Here is a 16,995-nt window from a genome sequence, read left to right on the forward strand (position 1 = left end):
TAAGAAGGAATTCATTTCCCCGGGAAAATACATTTCTTATATCTTTTAGTAATTTCTCTGTTGTTCAGATGGGATTTACCTTTATTGTGCAGAGTTTAATTTCAAGTTATTTTGTGCTTTTAAAATATGTTCCAATAAAATGTATACTTGTGTACTTGGGGAAGAGCAGCAGGGAAATAACCCATAGGCAGAGGGCCTTGGTAGCCCTCAGTACTCCTCATCTGCGTGCCCATCCCCCCCATAATATCAGGCCCCTGCTTTAGGGAAGTGGTTCCCAAACTTTGGTCCTTCAGATATTTTGGATTGCAACTCTCAGAATTCCTAATTGTTGGCCAAGCTGGCTGGGACTTCTGGGAACTGAACTTCAAAATCTCTGGAGGACCAAAGTTTGTGGACCACTGCTTTAGGGATAATAGGAAACAGAAGATGCTCCTATGTCATTTCTGAAGATCAAAAAAAAATTGTGTCGATCAATTCTGCACAAGCAGAAGATTAGCAACTGCCATTATTTCTTCTAAAGTATGTGACTAACATCTCATTTGCCATTGGCAAAGTGGGTTGCACTTAAAGAGGCATCTGAAAAGAACATCACATTACTTTATCACTGGTGTCTGATAGTACATGGACTTCTCAAGCCAAATTGCAAGACTGACAATAAAATGATTACAGTGAGGCTCTAAATATAATTCAGGCAGCATGTGGGGGGGGGGGGAAGCACCCAAAATTATGATTGTGTTCAAAGGAGCTGACCTGAGGTTAGCATTCTTGGCTGTATCCAATCTATTATAGTCTTCCGCCTACAAACTGACAGCTACTGAAATCTTGGCTTCAGATTGTTTAGTGAGGGTGATTCCTTAATTCTTCTGTTAATGGGAAGGACAGCAGCTGGGGTGAACATTTGCTGTGGGCTGCACATCGACGGCGCTAGGGATCAACATTTAAGCACACCATTTCAGCACTGATGCAGAACCCATTTAGATTTCAGCTGTGAACATGTTTAATCTTGTTCAAAACTGAGCCTCTTAACATCTCTCCGGAAAAGCTGAAACTGTGAGAAATTAAGCTTGCATGTGTTACCTTTGCTGCAAAAGGTCACCGACACTCTAAAAGAGCATGGCCTTGTCCATGTGCATGGACACAGAATCTGAGAAATTACTTTCCAAAAGTAGTTTGTTCTATAACTTGTGAAACCCCAGAAAGTAACTTCTTTGACATAGATATTACATTTAAAAAATAAGTAATGGTGTTATTTGTTACAATATAAATTGCTTTTTTTATTACTTGTCATTGTCATTGTTGCTGCTGCTGTTCCTCCTGGGGGGGGGGGGACGACGGTCAGGAGCACCTGTTACCAGCTTCGGCTGATACGCCGGCTGGGACCCTACTTGGGCCGGGGGGACCTTGAAACGGTGGTACATGCTCTGGTAACCTCTCTATTAGATTTCTGCAATGTGCTCTACATGGGGCAACCCTTGTGCCAAACCTGGAAGCTTCAATTGGTACAGAATATGGCAGCAAGGCTGGTCACTGGATGCTCCAGGACCTGCCATATAACACCCATTTTGCAAGATCTACATTGGCTGCCTATTCGCTTCTGGGTGCAATACAAGGTGTTGGTTTTGTTGTCTTGTAAATAGTAATGTTTTTAACGATGTGCTATATTGTATGGTGTTTTTTTTGGGGGGGGGATGGGGATATTTGTTGTTGGGGATATGTATTATGTTTTTTTATTGTATTAATGTTGTTAACTGCTATGATCTAATGTTGGAATAGCGGTTTTGTTTTCCAAAAGTCATGAGAAAAAGAGACAAGTAAATGTTGTATGGAAATAAGTAAAATTATCAGTAGTTATATCGTTTTGCAAAAACAACTTTGTTATGTCCTACCCCCCATAATTTCACACATGAAAAACAGGACACATGTAGCCAAACAATATCAGAGTGTGCTTAAGATGCCAAAAATAATGGGGATGAACATACAAGTGAGGAGAGGCTGAAGCAGTTTGCTTTTGCCTGAGTCTACAGAGAAAGCCAAGATTTCTCTCCATCCTCTCCTCTCCCCCTTGCTGACTGAACTGAGTGAAAACTTCTTTTGTACTTCAAACTCAGTTTGCACCAATGGAAGTAAGCTGAGTTAGAGTGAAAGTGGAAAGGGGACACAGAAACTGGGACTTTTAAAAGCAGATGTAAAAGTGGGACAGCAGAGGATTAATTTGGACTGTACCTACTAAATTAGGACAGTTGGAGGATATATTATGCCTTCATTATAGCAAGAAGTAACTTGGTACAGGTAATGTTGTTCTTAATGCATTATCTCCAAGCTCTGCATTGACAATATAATACAGGTTGAGCCTCCAATTCCAAAATCTGAAACATTCCAAAAATGTCCACATGAGTAGCTGAGATAGTGACATCATTGCTTTCTGATGGTTCAGTGTACACAAATTTTATTTCATGAATAACACTATTTAAAAAATATTGTGCATAAAATTACCTTCAGACTATGTGTATAAGGTGTATACAAAACACAAATGAATTAGATGTTTTGACTTGTGCCACATCTCCAAGTTATTTCATTTTGTATGTGCAAATATTCCAAAATCTGAAAAACTCTGAAAACTAAAACACTTCTGATCCCAGGCTTTTCAGAGAAGGGAGATTCAACCTCTACACATTCCCTAGTATTGTAGCACAATCTGTATATGTAGATCCACTGTTGTGTATATTCGGTATCTCTTGATGCCTAACCTGGCATGTGTTCATACCTAAACAGGGCAGTCTCTCAACCTGTAAGAAAAACAATCTAGAGAAAATGTCCATAGACATTCAGCAGCTGCCCACTATGGCTCACCCACACGGAAAGGATTCCTTACAGAGTCAGAGTTGATCTGCAGAAACTCTGTGCAGCACTAGTGTCTAAATTTGCTCCTAGTTCTGGTGCAATGCTGTGTAAATTTGATTACATTGGATGACAATCAACCATTTCACCACCCAGACAAGGGCAAAGTACGGATAAATCAACGTCAGCACCTTTATATGAATGTTGGCTTTGGCAAGCAGAGAAAAGAGTTCTTTCCTGTACATAGCAACTCATAAAATGCAGGCTTGTAAGGCAAAGGGGATTTTAAGTTCACAGAGTCAGCAGCACATAAAGAAAAACAAGCCAGCTATATACAAAATGAGGGTACCCTACACTTTTAGAAACAACAACAATAACACAGAGCACAGAAGTAATCAGTGACAAATAACTAGTTTATTCCTTTCCCCAATAGTTGAGTTACAACTGCATATCATGACACTTGTAACTTCATGAGAGTAAATTTACTCTTTTGGCAGCCTGTGAAACTTTTAGTCTCATGCTTTCAGCCTCAGGGGATGGTAATGTCAAACCACCTCTGAAAAAACTTGCCAAGAAAACCCCATGATCAGTTTGCCTTAGAGTTGCCATAAGTCAGAAACAACTTGAAGGCACACAACAGCCACAATGACAAATACCCCACATTCAAGTGTTGTCTTGGGCTGCTGCCTTACATACTTTTGTGGATGCTGAGGTGGCAATGAGGAGAATAAAAAGATAATGTGTTTTGTACTACATTTTGGTCATATTTAGATAAGAAAATAACTATAAGGCATTTTTTCCATTATTTTCATAAAGCAGGGAAAGGGTCTCTCTCTCTCTTTTTTAAAGATAATAATCACAACAAATTAATATTTGAGGGAACCTAGAATGACAACTAGTTACCTTTGAAAAGTATAGAGGTAGAGTCATATTATATAGCAAAAAATAAATACAGATGCTCTGTTGTATTGGGGGAAGGACAAAGAACCTCATAAGGCAATGAATCTCTATCGTCAACCAGGGATATGCAGCTTTGCTTGTTTAATTTATTTTGTTTTATTTCACAATTTATTTTATTTATATCCCGCCTTCCTTCTTATATAGGATACAAAGTGGCTTATTTTGTTCTTGTGAAACAAATGATTTTTTAAAAATGATTTTCTCCCTACTCTGCAAGAATCTAATGTTGTTGTTGTGGTGGTGGTGGTTATATGCCTTCAAGTTGACTCTAAATTACAGTGATTCTACCTTAAGGTTTGCTTGGCAAGATTTATTCAGAGGAGGTTTATCACTGCTTTCCTCTTAGGATGAGGGAGTATGATTTGCCCATAGTCATCCAATGGGTTTCCATGACTGAGCAGGTAGTTGAACCTTCGTCTCTTAGAGTTTTAGGTCCCAAATAGACTGGCTGTAAGTGCCAGCTTGGGGGTGGCATGGGGGGATGGCGTTTAGATGATGCACCCTCTGATGCTGCCCCCAAGCCAGCATCACAGAGCAGCCTGACCAGATGGCAGGCAGCATTGCAATGCTCCGGTGGTGTGGCGTTTATACACCACACACCACAGGTGTGCTGCAAAGCTGCTGCTATGGTTGAAAAGGTGCCCTTCTGCCGACTCAAAAAAATGCAGCAAATAGCTGGATTGGCGCCACAGCTTGCGGTTGTCGTGGCCCTGATCAAGTGCCCAAAGGGGCAGCATCATGCCACCCATTTAGGGCCATCTGTTTTGGCCCAGAATCTAACATTCAAATCACTTTCCACAGTGGCTGTGCAAGAACACAAAGTTGCTAAAAACACACACATACAGCCTAATCAGTACATACATTCAATATACACAGTTTTTTAATGTAACTTTTTAAAATGGTCAAATATGTTTGGCACTGATCTATGTGAAATTCATATTTAACAACGACCATATTTTGCACTGAGCAAGCACAGAAAGGCCACCACATTTTAGAGATGTAAAGAATACTTGCAGATGTTCTTATTCTTGATGAAAAAAGAAGTGTCTTGATCCACTGAGACAACCCTTTGGGGAAAAAATGGAGAATAGCGTCCAGATTCTTTGCACTTTGGGATTCCCCCCAAAAGCATGCACAAACATGGTTTTGTGCAGAAAATGTGGAAAGATTGCACAGAAAAACTTTTTTTTGCACAAATGCAACATTTTGTGTAAAATGCTTTTTTTAAAAGCAGAACTTAATTTTAAAAGAAATATGCCAAAATTAAAAATTACTCAGAAGCTGTTGTATTTACAATGAGGAGAAAACAGTTGAAATATTTTGTTCTTACATAAAAGCATAGAAAAAGTGAAGATTTATTTCCCTATTGTCTTTGGCTCTAGAGTTTGATCCATTTCTGCAAGATGTAAGCTGAGGCAGAAGGCTCTTTAACTCACTTTTTCTTCAGAGTTTTCCTCCTAATCTCTCCACTTCCACTGGCATTGGTTGCCTTGCTTATGGGGAAGTGCAGCTGCCATGAAGATGTATTTATTTGAGATTAAATTTAGGCACTCCATTAAAAAAAAAATCCAGAGTGGCATGTACTGTAGTAGCAAAACCCAATAGAAAAACAACTATGTCAAAATCAGTTACACTGGTAATATAATAAAATAATAGAATATTTAACTAAAACTGCCAGATCAACAATCATGGCCTATACGTGGATAAGCATGTACGTGTGTGTGTGTGTGTGTGTCTGTGTCTGTGTCTCTCTGTGTGTGCATGCGTGTGTGCAGGAGAATGGTAGTGGAGACAAATTGTCTTCAAAATGGCTATAAATGCTTTCAGAGCCCCCAAGCAATAATGGACACATTCATTGTACATTGTAGATTGTACACTGTAAAATCTGGTTGCAGTTTAAAGAAGAACTACAAGAACAAGAAGCAGAGGAGGAGGAAGAGGAAGAGGGGAGGAAGAAAAACAAACAAACATCAGTTCAAGTCTCTAAAATATCTTGGCCTTTGAGGCTCGTAGGAACCATTTGTATTTTCAGCTTCAGATGTTGCCTAGCACAGCACAATGACAAACAATTAACACATTCTAAGGATCGTCCCTGGATGGTTCCAGTAAGCCCAGGATCCAAATGTTATTAGACTTTCAAGAGCTTTGGAAAGTTCAAATTTTTTCTGCATGCATTATTCTTTCCCAGGGTATCAACAGCTGTTTTCATTCTTAATAGCTTTGTGTTAGTTGTGGTTCTCCATAGCCTTTCTAATGCTCTCCACAGCTTTCTCTGCAATTATTAGTCTAAGCTCCTCATAGATATAAAATATTCCACAGAAAGAATCTGCAGGGGAGTAGTGGTATAATCTGGAATGATGAATTCCAGGGCAAACCTGAAACATGGTTCAACATCTATGCTGACCAAACAACTTTTTGGTGTTCTTTGATAAATCATTATCTCTCACACAGTTGCTTAACAAGAAACTAAGAATATGGGTGTGTCCAGGGGATATATTTTGTACCCTCTGCTATTCATTGCCAAATGAGGAGGTGCAGATCTAGCAATATACAGTCAACCCTCTGCAGCCATGGATTCCTCATAAATGCATTCAACCATCCACTCTTTGGAAATATTAAGGCCTGAAACAGACAGGCAAAAAACAAAACAAAAAAAAAGCCTGCTTCTAGGGAGCTTGGGGGTGTGGTGATCACATGACACAAGCCCTCAAGCTGCCTGCAAGCTGCCGCCAAGTTGCCTCAATCTAGGGTTGCCATAACCCGGCTGCAACCGGGTCTTTCCCGGTTTTGGCTGCACCTGCCCGATCACGGCACGGGTGCAGCCAAAAACTGGGAAAAGCCCGGTTGCAGCGGGGTTGCTAGGCAACCCTGGGGCCTCGCTGCCCTCCTCCTCCTCCACCACACATGGCCGCGCGGAGGAAAAGGAGGGCAGCGAGGCCTGGGGCGGAGGAGGCTGCAGGGAGGCCGCGCCAACCTCCCCGCCTCCCTGCAGCCTGCTCGCCTCCTTCCTGGTCTCCGTGGGGGCCAGGAACAAGGCGAGGCCCCGCCATGACCGGCGCTCCCCTCGACTCCTTCCTGGTCTCCGCGGGGGCCAGGAACGAGGCGAGGCCCCGGCTATGGCCGGCGCTCCCCTCGACTCCTTCCTGGTCCCTGAGGGGGCCAGGAAGGAGGCGAGGCCCCGGCGTTGGCCGGCGCTCCCCTCACCTCCTTCCTGGTCCCTGAGGGGGCCAGGAAGGAGGCGAGGCCCCGATCCTGGCTTCCGATCGCGGCGAGGCCCGGGGCCCAGGCGGGGAGGGAAAGCCTCCTTAAGTGGAGGCTTTCCCTCGCCGCTTGGCCTCCGCTCCCCGCCGCGATCGCGAGGGAAAATGTAGGACAAAATTTTCAAATGTAGGACACATTTTTGTGTGTCCTATATTTGAAAATTTTGTCCTACATTTTTCCCGGTTTGGAGGTCTGGCACTATGGCAACCCTACCTCAGTCTGAAAAAGCTGCCCTGAAAAGGACAGGTAAAAAAAATACTCCTTTTCAGAAACTGCTTTGAAACAGTGGTGATGGGCCAGATTGGGGCCATGTGCATGCGATTGCTGCGGCTCCTAGGTGAGAGGCTATAAGGTGATTGATTTCTATCAGGGACACCATTTCACTATTCCATTGCATTTAATGGAACATGAGCATCCATGGATTTTAGAATCCATGGGGGTCCTGGAACCAAATCCCAGTGGATTTCAAGAGCCCATTGTAATGACCATCCATTGAGAGATGGACATCTATCAGCTGCATATTACAAGAATGGTTTCTAAGGATGCTTAGTTGGAAGCACTCAGTCCTTATCTTTATTTTGGATCCTTATTTTTTCCTCTTCCTCTTCCTCCTCCTCCTTCTCCCTCATCCTCTTCAGCTTCCTTAAGCATTGTTGTGATGAGTATACTTGTGCACTCATTGAGCAAGGCACTTTGCTAAATTTTCTACCAGCCCAAGACACTGATGTAAAATGAGTCATCCCTGAGGTTCCTTTAATCCAGTGTGCAAAGTGCAGTGTGCAGGCCGTATGCAACCCTTGACTGCTGCTTTTATGACCCAGAAGCCCCTCTAATGAACTGCCTAGCTCCCCATCTCTCTCTCTCTTTTAAAATGTTTGCTTGAAAACTGGCCAAAACAAGTCAAAACCAGTTCCAAACATGGGTGGCAGTTTACTTTCTTACCACCTCTGAGCTATCCTGTCCCCCAATGCAAAAACAAACAAACAAAACAAAAACAAAATGCAAACCACAAATAACATAAAATAAAAATGAAGGAAAATGACAATCAGAAGTACTGTGGCATCACTTCCATTACACTCAAAGAGCAATGTTGTAAGCTTGGATTTTATCCTGAGGACAAGGTAATGAAACGGAACCGTGTGCTTGGGTTAAGAATACTCCTCTTTGATCTTCCTTGGAGCATCCACATACCTCCATTCCTCCATTTGGGGAAAAATCCCTCTGAAACTAGCCATCTCCAACACTGATTTAGCTTCCTCGCATCTCACCTGGTAAGACTGGAGAGGGCTAGTAATGCTTCTTGCCATTGTTCACTCCAATGAAACTCTTAGGAGGAATTCCCTTCATTGGCTCAGTTGTCTCAGAATTCTATTTGCAGGAGAAGCAGAGCATCTGTTAGTCGGTGGTGGTGATGATGCTCAGTTTAGTCTTCTTTTGTCTTCACAAGCAGTTCTCTCCACATCTGCAACAGTGATTCTTAAGTCCTTCTGCTCCCACCCACTGGCAAAAAAAACCTCTGAGGCTGCTCTCCATCTAGGAATCATGTCACTTGCAAAATCCTGGCTCACCCCCCTCGCCTCCCTAGCTCCAAAACCTAAAATGCTACAGTAACTAGTGTAACTGTTTTGACATGTTAGTCCAGCCAAACTTGCCAAAGCAGTCTACCCCCCGCTCCCACTCAAAATATACCTTCAAGTATATCATGTGCTTAAAAAGAAATTAAATATCCCACAGATGTGAAGGGACACTTTCTCTTATTACAAGGTAAGCACACTGGATGGACTGAGAATTTAATGCAGAGATGAAACCCAGAGGGAGGGGAGATTAGCCCCATAAGTAATCCTATGCATGCCAAATAGATGGCATTAAGTCACATGGCAATAAAAGAAAAGCCGTAGAGAGACACCAGCAGCTTAAGCTTCCCCTGGGTTGAAGACATGTCAAATTAACAAACTAATCTACTGAGAGTGTTAAGTTCTGGACAGAAAGGTATAATGGATATAATATATAAAATAATAAATAAATAAGTCACTCTCATCCCTTCCCTCATTGGATGCCATTATCTGTATTGCTACCTCGGCTTAAACCAGGATAATGCCAATTATCAATGTCATCACCACATTACTGCTGAAACAGGAGGAGGTTGACTGAGAAGCTGCAGTGTGAAGGAAAAAGAAAAACAGGAGACAGCTATGGAAGCATCAACCCATACGTTTTGTTCTTTTTTCAGATATTCCACCTAATATCCAAGTGGGAGATAACAGGTGGGTATGGAGAAGCAAACCACAACAGGGCTCAGTAAAAGCAGCTCCCATCATGCTCAGCTGGCATGGCCATTGGGCCAGGTTTTGGACATGGTGGAACCAAGCCATTTTCAGGAGGTGGCAGCACCTCTTTTCTTGGCATCTCCCTATTGTCAGTGATGGGAACCAGCATTTTCCCCTCTATCCTTCAAATGCTCTTTTCCAACAATTTGAAAACTTGCTTAACTTTAAAAAAGGCAGAGGACCACCTGCTTCATGCCTGCTTCTGGAAAGCATAATCATATCTTCTTGGCCCACCTGTAAGTGAGATGTGGTAGGAGACCATAAGAGAAAGGGCCCTATTAGTTCTGATCCCTCATTTATGAAATGCCTTTCCAAAGAAGCTTGCCTAGTGTTTTCTTTAACACTGAATGCATGAAGACTTTCTCCATATGCCTTTCAGAGTTCAGAGCCTTTCCAGTCTCTCTTTTTTTAAAGAATGGCTTTACACTGTGGTCTGTTTCAGGCATGTGATTTGAAGTATCTGCTGGTAAAGAGCCAGCATGGTGTAGTGATTTTGAGAGTTGGACTAGGACTCCAGGAGATGAGGATCTGAATCATGGCTTGGCCATGGAAACTCATGAGGTGACCCCAGAGCAATTCACTCTCTCTCAGTCTCCGAGGACAGTGGCAAGCCTTCTCTGAATAAATCTTGCCAAGAATACCCTGTGATAGGTTTAGTGTTGCTTTATCAGAAATCACTTGAAGGCACACAACAAGCTGTTTGGCGTGGTTTTAGCCTTCTCTCCAGCTTTAATGAAGTTATTGAAAGCAGCCTGAGCACTGCCTTATTATATGCTGTACATGGCCCTGAGAACATTTAATAAATTAAAATGTAATAACTTTAATAAATATGGATAATTTAATAAGATTTAATAACTGTAATAAATATGAATATATTTCTAATGGTCAGTTCTTTTATTCTGAACAGGTTTCCCCCTTTGATTTATGACTCCTTTTGCAGAAGCAACTTTCTTCTGCTGTGTACTGAGCAACCTATGCATTTATAGAACACAGACCTCCAGAATATTTCCCAGGAACTAATGTTGCTTGGTTTCTCCTGGAGAACCACCAGACCTACTTTCTTAATAGGAATTAACTAGCTACTATCTAACTACAGAAACTATCCAACCATATAACACCAATTTTGTATGATCTCCATTGGCTGCCTGTTCGCTTCTGGGCACAATACAAGGTGTTGGTTATAACCTATAAAGCCCTAAATGGCTTGGGCCCAGGGTACTTGGAGGACCGCCTCTCCCCATATAATCCGCCCGCACACTCAGGTCATCTGGGAAGAGTTTATTGAGGATCCCTTCTACAAGATATAGGTCAACCTCTCAAAGGGCATTTTCTATCTTGGCCCCTGGGATCTGGAACACCCTCCCTGAGGAACTCCGCACCGCCACCTCCCTGGATCTCTTTAAAAAAAAGACTGAAGACCTTTTTGTTTCATCAAGCCTTCCATGATGTTCCATGGTATGTGTGCCCACCCCCCCCCCACCCCATATGATTAACATCTTCGAGTATATTGCTGGCTTGGTTTAATGTTGATTTTATGTATACTGTGCACTGTTTTGTAAGTTTTAATTATCTATTGCAATTTTTATCTTGTATTGTATCGTTATTGCAATTGTTGTACACTGCTGTGATCGAATGGAATATCGGTATATCATCATCATCAGCAGCATCAGATCAATCATCATGCATCATCGGTCAAAGCAGTGGCCTGTTCTCATCACATGCTACCTGACCCTTTTACTGAGTGGTGCAAGAGGCTGAATGTGGTATCTTCTGTATGCAAATTGTGTGCAGCTGTGATTCCCTTCTAATCTTTCAATCAAATAGCAATATATGGATTGAATAGCAGTGAATGAGCCACATGACTAGATTGACGATTTATTCAACATTTTTATTGGGGGCACATCTGCTCCATTTTGTACCCACCACATCAAATATTGGTAGCAATGTCAGAAGCTATATGTTTCTTTAAAAATCAGGTTTTAAAAACAGATTTTTTAAAAAAGTTGTCTCTGCACAGCTTTTTAAAAAAAAAAAACGAAAAGAAAAAGAGAATGCAGTTTGCAGGAGATATGATCTGGGATTAATCTCCAGTAGCCACACAGAAATGTGTACCCATATCATACAGTGGAGTTAATCACACTACTGTGATGTGCGAAATGGTCAGAACAACCTATGGCAGAAGGACAGGTAAATCATTCCATGCTCACACCAACAGGACAGAGGTGGGGAGGTGGCTGGAGGGCTGGCATATCTCTTCCTACACTTACTTCTGTGCTACCATTCTTTACTTATCGCTGTTTCCATGTTACACCCATACAAAAAGTGCAAGTCTATATGCCAGTGCCTTCATTGAGGAGCCCACACATCAGGTGTAGTTTCAAAACCACTTTTATTCTGGTTGAAGAACCTAGTACAGTTTTTTTTCAAAGTGACTTAAAAACAGGACAACAGCTCCATCAATTTTAGAAAGCCAACATTTTTTAAGGAGGCGCATTTGTTAATATTGCCTTTTAAAGGCAATGTACAACTGATCCATTTAGCCTCTGCCTCCCTAAAAAAATTAAAACAAAGAAATTTTAATGTTTTAAAAACACATTTATTTAACAGAACAGAGCTTAAGATTTTTTTTAAGGTGGGGGAACTTAGAATAAAATAGCAGCATCTTAGGCAGCTAATGCAATCTTGTAGGGACAAAATCAATGTTAAGGTTATTTTTCCCCTAATTTTTTATCTGCCCATTTTAACCAGATCTTACTAAAATTATTTCCCCCCAAAAGAAAGGAATATTGCATTTTGAATTATGTCCCATAGAAGGCATTGTGCTTGGAACTGCCCATTCTGAAAGCGATTCTGAGTAAAAGCCACCTTAGGAATCACTTCTCTAAACAAATACCATGCATAGCAAAAGCACTGTGTTAAATTGAACTAACATTCTCCCCAATGAAAAAGATCAAAATGATACTTTCCCCAAAAAAGCTTCATAGCTCATTGTTAAATTACAAGACAAAGCCACTTTTTCTACATAACAGCTGACACTGAAACATAAAATTTGGCTTTACACATTAAAAGAAATTCTAGAAACATGACCTTTTCCAAGCTCCCTATGCCTTTCAGTTACTTGAATTTAAAGTCAGATGCACCCATACCATTCACTCTTCAAGACTGAAGATTTAGTGTGTGGGGGGAAAGTGTGTATCTTATTTTTTCAACACAAGTTAGAGAAGTTAGAACATGTTTAGTTTAGCATAATGACTACACATAGAATTGTCTTCCTCCATTTGCAAATGTAATTTACAAAAACAAATCCTATATATCTGAATCAAATTTATCTCCATACAAAGAGCACTCCCAATTCATACAAATTTCCAATTATGATTCTATTTGTGTTTTTTTTAATGCATCTCCAGCTGAACGGTTTAGAGAGCCCTCAGGGCAGCTAGCAACACAAGTACCAACAAAATCCATACACTAAAATACAATTAGGAACACTCCCAGCCCATCACATCCAGCCTGTTTGGACAACTGGAAAATCTGAAGAAAAAATTCACCACATGCTTAGTCGCTGAAAATTGCATTTAGAGTACAGCCATTCACTCTCTCATTCATACACATGTATAGAAATATATCAGGAGACCGCAAGTCTAAGCCTCAAGTTAAGGAATCCATAACTTGTTTTGTCTGTAGCAGTTGTTATCATGATATAAACATCACAGTTCATATTCCAGAAGCCCTGTTATCTTTGTAGTTCAGGAGTTTTGGTTTTGCCTCTCTGTATCCTCAACCAGACAGGGAGATGCATGCACAGGAGCAGGCTTTTGCATGTGTATCTGCTGCTGGACTGAGAACATTTAGTAGAAATGGTACTGTGTATGTAATTTTCAAGACTCAGCCAATATATCCAATTCAGATTTACAGGCTGATAGATGAGTCCTAAATCAAGACTGGAAACAGCTCACAGCACCAAACACATGATCAGTACTGTCAAATCAAAGTGCTGATTGACTGTTTTGGGGATTACAGGAACAGAAGGGCTAAATCTGGGCCCCAGATCTTCCACTTTAACAAGAGTTTTAAATTCAGTTTTCTCTTCCCTCCAAATTTTTCAAAACTGTCTCTCTGACAATAAGCGAAGTATGAGAACCTACTGCTGCACATTCATGTTGCTCTATCAAAGTGCATTTTGGTTATATTACAACAAATTACTTGCTATTCAAAGCCCAGTCATAAGTTGCCCATCACAAACAATAATGCATGTTTTCCTACTCTTGAGATGTCTAGTGGGGAAGAATAAATGAACTGATTAAAACTGGTGTGCATTTTGGGTTGCTCTTTGTTGTGAGATGAAATGCAATTTAGGCCCCATTTACACTGCAGAAATAATGCAGTTTGACACTGCTTTAACCGCCATGGCTCAATGCTACAGCATCCTGCGGCTTGTACTGGAGATCTCTGATATAGCAGGTAAAATATGTCACAAAACAAATCCAAGGATTCCATGGCATTGAGCCATAGCAGTTAAAACAGTGTCAAACTGCATTATTTCTGCAGTGCAGATGAGGTCTTAGTTTACTTCTTCCTGAATAAATGTAGTTTCATTGACTGTAGTGAGACTAATTCAGTGCAAGAGAATTAAAGTTTCTAACTTGCAGCTATAGCCTTAACTCTTTCCAAATACATTCTCTGGACATGCCAGCCGTAGATGCTGGCAAAACGTCAGGAATAAACTCTTCTAGAACATGGCAACATAGCCTGAAGAAGCCACAAAAAACTATCCTTCCAAATCTTTTTCTGAAGGCTGGCAAAATTCCCACTGACTTTCAGAGGAGTTTGAACTGAACTCTAAAGTATGCTGAAATAAACCACATTCCTCAGGAAAGCAAAAGTCAACATATAAACAATCGCCTCACACAGCATCAAATACAAAAGATACTGGTAAATTTTTAAAAAAGGGAACAAAACTAACATACCTATAATGTTAGCAAATGATACAAAAAATATATGTACAAGTAGTCCTTAATGCTTCATTTTAAGAAGCACAGATTGCCTAACAGGTGAAAACCATAAAGAGCTCCAGAGGATATATCTTTTTGCTTATTCACTAAAAAAAAGGTTCCTTAACTAATTGTAAAACAGAAAACAGAACCATGTTTTTAATGTTGTTAAAGAAGTGCAGAATTTGGTAAAATACTATTAAAACTGAAGTTTTGTGTTTCTATCATTATTTTTGCCCCATTGTTACCTGATTTGTTTGTCTGTTCAGATGAGAATCTTTGCTTATTTTATTTCACAGAAACATAAAAGTAACCAAAAATTAACTGTGGGAAATACGTATCACCAAAATAGGGCTTCCTAAAATTATTTTTCTTCTGTTATATAATATGAAATATATATGCCAAATGAATGTATATTTAAAAAAATAAAACAACCAAAATTGTTTCTCTGTGTGATGTGAAAAGTAAATTGATGCCATGTTCAGAATGATTGGTCAAAATTTCACATGATTTTCTCTGAAGAATTAAATTTACTTTAATTACACTATCAGTCTTTGTTTTCATCTGTTTCCTTCAAAGTAAATGTCCTCTTCCAAATATAAACACTCTTAGGACACAAATCTAAAAAATGGATAATACATAGTGGGATGCCAACATCTGAAGATAATTTCCAAACAATATTGTTGGACTCAGTGATACTTTGCAATGTTTATATATTTTTATTGAATAAAGCAGCTTTGAAGGTTATCAGGCACTGCCCAACAAAATTTTTAGTTAAAAAGGAAAATTTCAATTTTAACGTTGAGCTAGCAGCCCAATACTATATAAAAAGGGGGACAAACCCTGTTAAAATAGCTCATAGTTTTAATTTTGAAGCCAGCTTTTACTGACAGTCTATACATTTCTTTTTAAAATAGAGGGGAGGAGGGAGAGATTGAACAAAATGAAAATTAACACAAAAATAAGTGTTAAGAGAACATTTTGAGATGACAAAAAGAAGAAAAAAAACAGAAAAAGCTTATCCCCTAATTACACTTGAACCAGTAACAGCCTATAGAAAATGAAGTATTGCATAGCAGTGTAAGGATTCAGCTTTCCAAAAAAGGAACAAAAAACAAAAACAAATAATGAACAGAATGAGTTTGGTATTGACACAGTATCCATCTATGATAGTTAGTCATCCAGAACTATGTACATATTATATAGCATAGGCTGTAATAGTCCAGTTTTCTTCAGTCTTAAATATCTTCTCAAAACAGGATTTTCAATGTCTAAACAAAAACACTTCCTGGCACTTCTGTTACAATATCCATTTTTCTGACAAACACACTGTCAAGTCTTTTAAAGTGTCCTTTAAAAACAAAAGTGCCATTCTGCTACATATTCTTCAGAAAATCAGCAATCCACAGCTTTGGGCATCTTGCACCCACCACATACAGCTGCATCACCCAAGTCACAACTGAGAAATTATGTTGCCATTTATACAGCCCCTGCTGCACTTTGGGGTCTTCAGAGTTCCAACATTTGAGCTCTTAAAGCTTCAAGGAAATGGTCAACAAGCACCATGGTTAAAGGCCTCTATGTCCCTGCAGTGAGACAGGTATAGCACTTCTCTCTTCTTTTTTCCTTTGCTTAGGGTTTTTTCCCCCACCAAAAAAAGCACTTTAGATTAGAAATGTGTGTCCACAGCTCTCAACACAGCTATTTCTCCACCGCGGTTGTGAAGGAAGCTTCAGTCCCATCTGAAGACAGATGGCTTTGACACCTTAGCTCCAGCTCAAGAGCATTCACTATCCAGAGGCCTCAGGACTGCTGCTGAATTATCTTTGTGGGCATTGAATAAAAACAGACAAACCCAAGAGTATTAACATCTTCATCGCCTCTGTTGTGCATATACTGGATAGGCTAGTGTGACATTGAGAGAGTCATTGTGCTGCACTAGTGATGTGTGTTGATAATGTAGCACCAGTTCTTTCAGTGAGTTGTACAAGTTATATGGCTCAGCGAATCCATAACCGGTAGGTGTTTTGTTGATAACACAGTGCTTCACTTCACCATCCACCCTAAGTGAAGAAAAAAAGTTGTTTTTTAAGTTGCCAACACTTTGTTTCTCTTTTAAATAAGATGGGAAAAATATGCTTTGACTTGTGATTGTTGTGTAGCCAAAAACAACTTGACATATTTGTGCTGAACCAACAATATTTCAGTACTTTGTATTCACTACTACATTATATAAAATTCCCCCTTTTTTGTTACACTTCCACATCTCTCAGAATACTTATCAATCTTCAGATTTTAATCTTATATACTGTACATTTACCCGGGAGAATAGTATTCTACTGGTGCCCCTCCACCATCATAACTGAACTCTCATCTAGTAACATGGGGATGGGCAACTCTGATGGGAGTGCATACCAAATTTCACTCCATGGCCTCCTCCTCAAAGACCACAGCCCTTCTCCCAAAATCAGTCCTCTACCCAATTCAGAGGTAACCAGAAGTCACTTTTGATTTCAGTTTCTGGAGGTTCTTTTTGATGGGTGGTGAACTTGGGAGGGGGGGGTGTTAAATAAATGTTTCCCCTTTGACAAGGTTGTCTAATTGTGTCCAACTGTAGG

At 40.2% G+C, this 16,995-nt stretch overlaps 1 protein-coding gene across 5 annotated transcripts in view; it reads right to left on the reverse strand.

Moving 5' to 3' along the window:
• Positions 1 to 11,756: 11,756 nt before the first annotated feature.
• PIK3R1 (phosphoinositide-3-kinase regulatory subunit 1) overlaps positions 11,757 to 16,995 on the reverse strand; it is a 76,388-nt gene continuing 71,149 nt past the window's right edge. For all 5 annotated transcript variants that reach the window (XM_042453510.1, XM_042453512.1, XM_042453511.1 and 2 more), the window contains one exon: positions 11,757 to 16,440. In XM_042453510.1, the coding sequence (XP_042309444.1) occupies positions 16,251 to 16,440 (190 nt within the window). In that variant the 3' untranslated portion in view covers positions 11,757 to 16,250. The remainder of the gene's footprint in view (positions 16,441 to 16,995) is intronic.

This window comes from Sceloporus undulatus, chromosome 2 (assembly GCF_019175285.1).
Source record: "Sceloporus undulatus isolate JIND9_A2432 ecotype Alabama chromosome 2, SceUnd_v1.1, whole genome shotgun sequence".
NCBI classification, from domain to species: Eukaryota; Metazoa; Chordata; class Lepidosauria; order Squamata; family Phrynosomatidae; genus Sceloporus; species Sceloporus undulatus.